General features: G+C 47.1%; 1 protein-coding gene across 4 annotated transcripts in view; it reads left to right on the forward strand.

The window, feature by feature from the left end:
* Positions 1-2,102, forward strand: part of IFT80 (intraflagellar transport 80) — an 84,494-nt gene extending 82,392 nt beyond the window's left edge. For all 4 annotated transcript variants that reach the window (XM_051626442.1, XM_051626443.1, XM_051626440.1 and 1 more), the window contains one exon: positions 844-2,102. In XM_051626442.1, the coding sequence (XP_051482402.1) occupies positions 844-957 (114 nt within the window). In that variant the 3' untranslated portion in view covers positions 958-2,102. The remainder of the gene's footprint in view (positions 1-843) is intronic.
* Positions 2,103-8,514: the final 6,412 nt, after the last annotated feature.

The raw sequence follows: 8,514 nt of genomic DNA on the forward strand, positions 1-8,514 counted from the left end.
CTGTGCCAAATTTGATAAATAGCTAAGTACACAAATTCATCAAGCCTTTGGAAACCCTCTCCAGCATCAGTAGGCCATCAGTGGGGCACAGGAGTTTCCAGCAATGAAACTGAATTTCACAGTTACATTTTTGCCCAGTTTTTGGACATGAGTTTTTTTTGTAGTCATGAAATGCAGCATGATCCATTCTTTCTTGTCAAGCTTTTTTTTTTTTGCAAGAAAGGCAACTATTGTACTCCACTGCACCACGGATATTGTGCTATATCTATTGTCTGAAGTCTCCCTGAAGTAGGAGACAGCCAGAAGATGATGATTCTCTGCAGCTGGAGAAATGCCAGGATAAAGCTAAAACTTCTGTTGATGATGAAGACAAATTTCAGGCTGGAATCTGATTTCTGTTCTATCAGATAACCAGTGTCATATGCTGTCAGTTTACTGGGTGGGCTTTAGGTGCAGTCAGAAGCCATCACTGCATGTATTATTGATAAAGAGCTTTGTTCTCCTTAATGGCACCCAAAGGTCATTGCATTTAAATTAGATGCAAATTGATCCAAGTTATTTTTGTGTTTTGATGCAGGGTTTTTATTTGCCAGACACAGGGAGTATTAGTATTTGTTAAAATACATGGAGCTGGTTTTATTTTGAAAAGCTCAGTTTGTTAGAACTGCACTGTGCCTTCATACATGCAATTATTCTAAGTTGTCACTTTTACATTAAGAACTATATAATAACTGATACAGTCACTTTGTAACTTCAAATTGTCCTGTTAGTGAAGAGCTTTCAGTTTGACCTCTCTGACTCATGTTGGTTGACCTCTGTGTCCTTGTTTTTCTATTCTTACAGCTGGAAGTTGATTGGAATAAAATCAAAGCCAAAATTGAGATGGAAATGGCTAAAGAAAGAGAACGAGCAGCAGCCAGTCCTGCAGTGAGAGGAAGTGTAACTGTGCAGCAGTAACTGTCCTTTTGGTCACCTTAGGAAGTGCTTCTTGCAGATTTTATACTGGCAGATTTTGACAAACATGATTTTTTTTTTTGCCACAGCAAACCTTTTGTGGGGAACAGAAGTGGGGATTGGTATAGTTCCTGGTAATTGTTGGATGACAAGCAGAATTCTGTATTTACTACAGCCTCATTTTGAGGTGGGTTTATGCTGTGGTGCCCTAGCTCCAGTGAGTGGCTACGTTGTAGTCCATAATACTTGTATGAGAAAAGAGGAAAATTAACTGTCTTTCCATTACTGGCTTCTAAATTTTCACCACCATTCAAATGATTTAACCTTGGTTGCCTCTAATTAAGTACCAATTTCCCTGTTTAACCACCTAGTTAAGTAGTTTGCTTAATTCTGCAACTTCAGGGACCTCTGAAAAGACCTGTTTAAATGGCCCTACATTTCTCAGACTGTAAGTGCTGAAAATTGAAAAAGGAGCTTGCACCTATAAAGAGCAAAAGAATGTTTCCCCCACAGTTAAGGTAATATATATTTCTGCTGTAGCAGGTTCTTTAATACCTTCTTTCAGGTTACTTCAGCCATTCAGGTTTGTCACTGTAGCAGACTATTTAGCAAGAAAGGGTATTAAACAATTTAAGTAGTTTAAAATGCTATGGAATGTGCTTTCAGAGGGGTTTGAGGTAACAAGCAGCACTGTTGATTGGGTTTGTAGCATCTGACATGTGCAATTGACACCAGTAAGGAGAGCTTCCTTAAGGTTAAAGTTTCTTGTTAAATTAAAGTAAGGAAGAGCTTTCCACATAATTTTTTTTCTGCCCCAGGCACCTGATTTGAAAATACTGGGTTTTAGATTTGTATTCTTTCACCAAGATTTGGTGAAAGACTTTGTCTTTGTTTTACACAGGAAAGTGGCTGCAGATGTTGGAAGTTCTTTGCAGGAGCTTTTTGCCTTATAAATATGTGAGCAGGTTATTCATAACTGACATTGTATCATATGTATCTTTCAAATGTTGCCATCAAAATGTTAAATATCTGTGTATTTGAAATATTCCTCAATTTTGTAAATCTTTACATGACACTTTTTTGGCAAAGTTATACATTTCTTAATAAAAACAAGTAAAGGTGCATCTAACAGATGATGCACGAGGTGATCTCCAGTGGTTTTACCTGTTAAATAAAAGAACACTTTGGATGTAGCTCATTTGAAGCTCTGCGATGTCCTGGTGTCCTGACAAGTGGTCAAGTGAACACCTTCACCTCCCATTGACTGGCAGAAAGCACTTGCTAGCTCCAGAATGAACCCAAAAATATCACTAATGGCAAGTGTTTAATGTTAAATTGATGAAGCCTGGCTCAGGTTTGTAATGCAAGGTAAGTGATTTCTGAAGACCAGGCTGGTGGTGATACCAAGTTCAGGGCCTCAGCTCCATCTTGCTCTTCTATTCTTGGGCCAGCTGGAAGTACAGCAGAGGCAGCAGATTGACTGCAGCTCGTTAGAGATGCCTGGTGCTGCAATTAACCCTTGCAAGGAGGAGCTGCAAGGGTGGGATGGAGGCCCCATTGGCCAAGGTACGGTCTGAGACCGACTGTCCCTCAGGTGGGTGGCATTCACAGAAGGTGACACCACAAGTTCTTCAAGCTGGGTCTCATGTCACTATTAATGATAAGGTGATGTAGGTGGTGGGAAAGGCTGATTAGTTCCCAGGCCAAAGCACAATGAAGACCTTAAGGTGTTTATTACTGATCAGATCTATTTTATCTATTTTATCTATTATCTATTTATTTTATCTGTTTTAATACAACACTACATGTTGTATTAAACAGAAAACCAAAGAATAAAAACCCCAAATGTTGTGGAAAAGCACTGTTTATTTTTTTCTTTTTTTTTACCAGGTTCTAATATGCAGGTAACCTGGTACAATTCCAACCTTGGGTATGAAATCAAAGGGTCAGGATATTCTTGGAAGAAAATGTTCTATGGCTTCCCTGGGATCGTGGCAGGGTTTTTCCACAGCACATCTGCAGTTCCAAGAAAAACCCAAGATATTTTTGAACTAGTTTGCCTGGGGGTTTTAAAGTTCTGCATTGCATTTGCCTGTACCTGTTTGCAGTCATTTTTCATCATTTTGGTCATTTAATGTCATCTGTTAAGTAAAAAGAAATACCAGAAGGATGCAGAGGTTTCAGGTATGTCCATGGGCTTGACCACAGTGGATTCTCTCTGGTTTTAAGAAGGGAGCTTCAAGTGGTTATGGGAAGAATATATCTTTAAGTGAGGTAAAAGGAAAAGCTGAGGTGAGTGTTTAAAAGCCTTAATGGAATCAGGAATGCAATATACTGAGAAAATGTTGTGTGCATTAGGTAGCTTGTCTGTCTTTTAAACTTCCAAACATGACCAATGTTGCACTGGGTTCTCCTCCCTGCAAGGGACTGGGATCTGCTGCTGTTTCCCTACTTGAAACCTTTCATAAAATGTACAGGTGTGAAAAATGGAGGAAGTGCTTGGAAATCAGACTGATCTGCCTGGTGCTGGAGCTGCTCCCAGCCTGGTGAGAAGAAAAGTATGTCCGTGCTGGTGGAGATCACTGACACTGCTTCTTGAAAATGTAAATAAAGCAGGAGACATCTTCTCTTGGAGCCTTCCCTGGGTGTGCAAGCCTCAGACAAATCAGTCATTGCACACGATTGCTCCTTCAGGAATTGGGGTTTTTTTGGGTTGACACATCTGCAGTGAAGTACTCAACTGGTCATCAGTTTTTCCAAATCCTCTCTGACTCATCCTGCTTTCATTCCAGATGTTAATCAATGGTTTTCCATATAAATCAACCAATCTGCATAGTCATTTCTGTTGAAAATAGAGCAGACAAAATTCTCTGTAAGCAAAAAGTAGATATGTGGCATGATTCTCCAGTTTCAGGTATTGGCTGGTTTCTACTGATGACTGTGGGGCTCAGGTCAGCTGGATTTGTTTTTATCTTGCTTCTTCATAGAAATAAGAGTTTACAATAAAAAAACTCAAGGCCAACTGTCAGTTAATGACAGGAGAGCATAAACTCTCTTTTATTTCGTAAATTAATAAGAATATGACCAATTAAAAAGAAGAATTTAGGGTGGATTGTGATGTAGGTAGAAACAAAAGCAAAGTAGAAAATCCTTTGGAAAGAGTTATAACAACCAGAAAAGGTAAAAATAGAGAAAATAGACAGTACTGCCTGGTAAATCCCTGATCACAATGCCCAAGACCTGGCAGAGCATTCCACATGTGCTGCTTTTTATGGACCACAGATAATCCAGCTGGACTCACTGAGGTTACTGACTGCGTGGGAGACTAAACCTTTCCCTCCTGTTTGCCTGCTCTTTTCCCTTTGGGTTGGAATTTGAGCTTTCCTCTCTGGTCCCACCCCTGCAGCTGCAGACCAAGAGCTGGGCAGGACCAGGTTTCCACTGGTTTGAGCTGAGGGTGTGTAAATGATGCAGATCTCTGTCGAAGCAGACAAGAAGGACTGCTTGGAGAGCACAGGAGAGCCCAGGCAGGACGTGGCTGCTGCTGCTGCTGCTCTGAAACAGGACAGATTTCAGTGACAGCAAAGTGTGGTGTCCTGAGAAGCCAGTTTGGCTTCTTAAAGTTGTTTTCAGTTGCCTTGTTCACTTCAGAACAGTCCAAGTTACAAATAACTAATAATGGCAATGCTAGAAGCTTTCTTAAACAAACTTAATTCTTGATTATGCTACCCAGATACAGGGTGAAAATGGGGAGAAAATGGGCAGTTTGGGTTTTTTATATTTCAGGATTGATATTTTGAAACTTCCATTTCTTTTGTGAGATCAGAGATACTGCTTTTATTCAGCAGCTCCAAAACCAGTTGTCGTTTCATGACTCCATATGTACAGTTGTGTTGTCCTTGCTGATCAGAATATGAACCTCTAGGATTGGAACTGCAAAAGCTGTAGCAGCATTTGTGGGTTTTATGCAGGCAAGGGATTGTGCAGATTGTTGTGCACTGTGCTTTCTGTGAGCACAGAGAGGGCAGCTTGTACCTGGTCAGCAGGTACCACTGTTGCCCTGCTCTCATCTTCCCCTGGGATCATCCCTTTGCCTCCCCCTACAACTGCTCACACTAATGCATCCTCTGCACTGATATTTTTATCGTGTAGGGTATGGGGAAAAGTTGGGGAGACTAAAAGTTTTCTTGTGAATTGATTACAAGTAAGAATCTGTTATTTCCAAGGTATATTTTTATTGATCTAATTCGATCAAGGGTTGCCTCATGCTGTAGAATTTCAGATGCTGAAATATAAACTCTTAGTTTTAATTCAGGTGCCTTCACCCTCCTGTAAAATGTTTCTAATGAGAACTAAGTGGTTCATATGAAACATGATGGTCTGATATCTTCAGGGAAATAGAGGGATAGGTTCTTTCTCTGCACAGAGCTCGGCCTGGAACCATTAGATGAAACAGATGTACAAAGAATATCATGCTTAATTACCTCTGTGTCTTTCATGAAGAATTTTTCCCTTTATGTAAAGAAAAAGTCCTTGGCAGGACTACTTTCTGCAGACAGACCTTAGTACAGGCAACTGGAACCTCTCCATGAAATTCCTTCAAGCTTTGACCTTCAGTAATTTAATCCAGGGGTGAGTCTGGTGTCTGGTCACTTGGGCATGACCACAGGGACTGATACGCCAAGAGTCATGATGATAATTTAAAAAATACACTATTATTTCCTACTGGGAAGGATTTAAAAGGAGTGACATTAGCCAATGTTAGCACTTGGACTTCAGAAATTAGTTAATACGTTAAACTATGGGTGAGAAGAATGTTTGTCTTTTAAAGGTAATGTAGTCAGTCCACTGGCTTCTGAAATTTAGAACTATACACATTGAATATTTTCTCTGCCCTTCTGGTTTTTCCCCAAGTGATGCCTTGGGACTTAGTGGAAATCAGTATTTCAGTGTTTTGGCTGAAAAAGTCAGGTAATTTCTAAAGGAATCAACCTTTCCCCTCCAGTTCTGCTGTCCCTGCAGTGTCAGCACTGTGGGCACTTTGCAGGAGGGAAGGTTTTAGAAGTTCTCCTGGCTGGGATGGAGAAATGAAAAGGCAGGCTGGGTTCCTTGGGGTTTTTCCCTCTTTGTTAGGAATCCTCAGCATTATTCCCAGTGCCATAATCCATCTTTGCACCGGGACCTGTCTTTATGTAACCCAGGAAGCTCCAGGTGACAAAGCACAGCAGGATCAGGTCTGGTTTTGCTGGGTTACAACTGTCCCAGGCCCTTCTCCTCCTCCTCCAAGCACCTGGGAACATCTTTCTGTCTTGGCATTTTTTGCTGCCATACAGAAATGTTTACAAGCCACAGCAAGAAATATTTTAAAATTCAGGTGCCCATATCAATACCTACATCCCTATCAGTGTTTGACCCAAAGCTCTGGTTCTGCAGTGTGAGGAACAGCTCTCTGCCACATAAAATCATTGGTTGTGAGTGTTCTGCTCACTCTATTTGGAGCCCTTTTTGTGGCACCCACAGAGTCAGGTAACCAGTTTTTCAGAGGGTTTGTGAGCAGGACACCTGGCAGCAGTTGGCACCAAGGTCTGCTGTGACCTGTGCTGGATTGGGCCATACATTTCCCAGAGCAGAACTGATCCCAGGTCACCTCCATGAAATAAAAAGCACAGTACCAGAAGGTGTTAAAATTTTATTAGCAAGCTTTGGAGGTTGCTCTCCTCCATCTGCCTGGCTGACAGGAGCAAGGCTATGTCCAGCTGTGGCAATATGCCCAAGGGAGAGGCCTGACCTTGCTTTGCCCCATGCTTGCACCTTCTCCTGCCACCCATGGATGCAGGAGGTGTGAGAATGGTCCCATGAAGCTGAATTGATGCAGTCATGTCCACACAGACCCTGCACAGGGTCTCCTGCTGCTCCCACAGACGAGCAATCCTGCTGTTCCCAGCATGTGTCCAGGGAAGGGGAGCTGGAGGTGCTGCACCAAACTGCAACCAGCTCTTCCCACCACCCCATGAGGAGCATGTACTGGAGGTGATGTCATTGTACTGAAGGTGATGTCATCATACTGGAGGTGATACCCCCGAGTCAGTTCCCTCCTGGATGACTTATGCCTCTTCTTAACCAGCCCCTGCTGGGAATCAGAGGCTGAGCTGCAGCCTCTGGCCACCACGGTGCCCAGCTGATGCTCCTGGAGAGATGAGTTGTAGCTCCCCAGGCTGCAGGTCCCTCCAGCTCTGCAGTGTGTCCTTCTGGGTAGCCCTGCTGTCCTGCAGGCTGTCCCACTGGGAACACCAGCATCTGCTTCCCAGGCACAGTGGCACGTCCCTCCATGGGCTGTGACATCCAGCATCTCCCTTGTGAGCCCTCCACATCCCTTCTGTGGAGCCCAGTGTCCAGCACACCATCCCTCCGTGGCCCCTGGGGGACAACCTTCCCAGGGGACAGCGTCTCCCTCAGGGATCCACAATGTCCCTCCAGGTGTGTCCTTCCCAGAGATCTCTGTGTTGGGCATCGCATTCCTCCTGGGAACCGCTGATTGTCCCTCTGCTGTCCCCAGCATCCCCACCTCCCTGGGTCCCAGCATCCCATCTCCATGGTGTCCCCAGCATCCCATCTCCATGATGTCCCCAGCATCCCATCTCCATGGTGTCCCCAGCATCCCTCCCGGCGGTGAGCGCTGCGTCCCTTCGAGGACCCGCTGTCCGGCGGCGCGTCCCCCCGCAGCCCCTCCCGCGGGTGCGCAGCGGGCCGGGGTCTCCCCCTCACACCCCCCGGTCCCCCGGCCCGTCCCCGAGGGGGCGGCGGGGGCCGCGTTGCGCCTCCTCGTAGCTGGGCAGGTGCTTCACCTCCTCGTAGCGAGGCAGCGGCGGCAGCTCCAGCGCCGGCCCGGGGAGCACGGCGGGACCCTCGGGCTCCCGCAGCGCGGCCGGGGGGCCGGGGGGGCCGTGCGGGGGGCGGCGGCGGGGCGGGGGGCGGCGGCGGGGCGCGGGGCAGGCGCGGCGGTGCAGGACGCAGCCCGCGGCTACCAGGGCCAGCAGGACGAGCAGGGCCGCCAGCCTCCGCGCCAGCCACCGCGCCCGCGGAAGCCAAGGGGGTCCCGCCGCTCCCCCGACCCCCGCAGCGGAGCCCGGCCCGACCCCGGCCCCGCCGCAGCCGTCCGGGCCGCAGGGCGCCGGCCCCCGCCCGCCCGCCATCCCCCGCGGAAACCCTCCCGCCGTCCCGCAGCGCCCCGCGCACCTTCCGCGGAGCCGGCGGGGACGGGCTGGCACCCCCCGCCCCGCTCGCCGGCGGGTTTTATCCGCGCCCGGCCGGGGTTTTATCCCCGATGAAAAATCGATGGGGCCCATTTGGCGGCGGCTCAGGGGCTAATGGGACGGGGCGCACGGCCAGGCTCCCCCCCGGCCCGGCCTCCGGGCTCACCCGCGGGGGTCCCTGCCCCCCGGGCCTCCCGCCCGACGGGCCCCAGGGCTTAGCACGGAACCCAAACGTGTCATCCCCTGGCTGGGGACAGGATCCCTGCGGGTAAACTGGTACCCGAGGATGTGGGCATAAGCAGCACCC

This window comes from Apus apus, chromosome 8 (assembly GCF_020740795.1).
Source record: "Apus apus isolate bApuApu2 chromosome 8, bApuApu2.pri.cur, whole genome shotgun sequence".
Classification (NCBI taxonomy): domain Eukaryota; kingdom Metazoa; phylum Chordata; class Aves; order Apodiformes; family Apodidae; genus Apus; species Apus apus.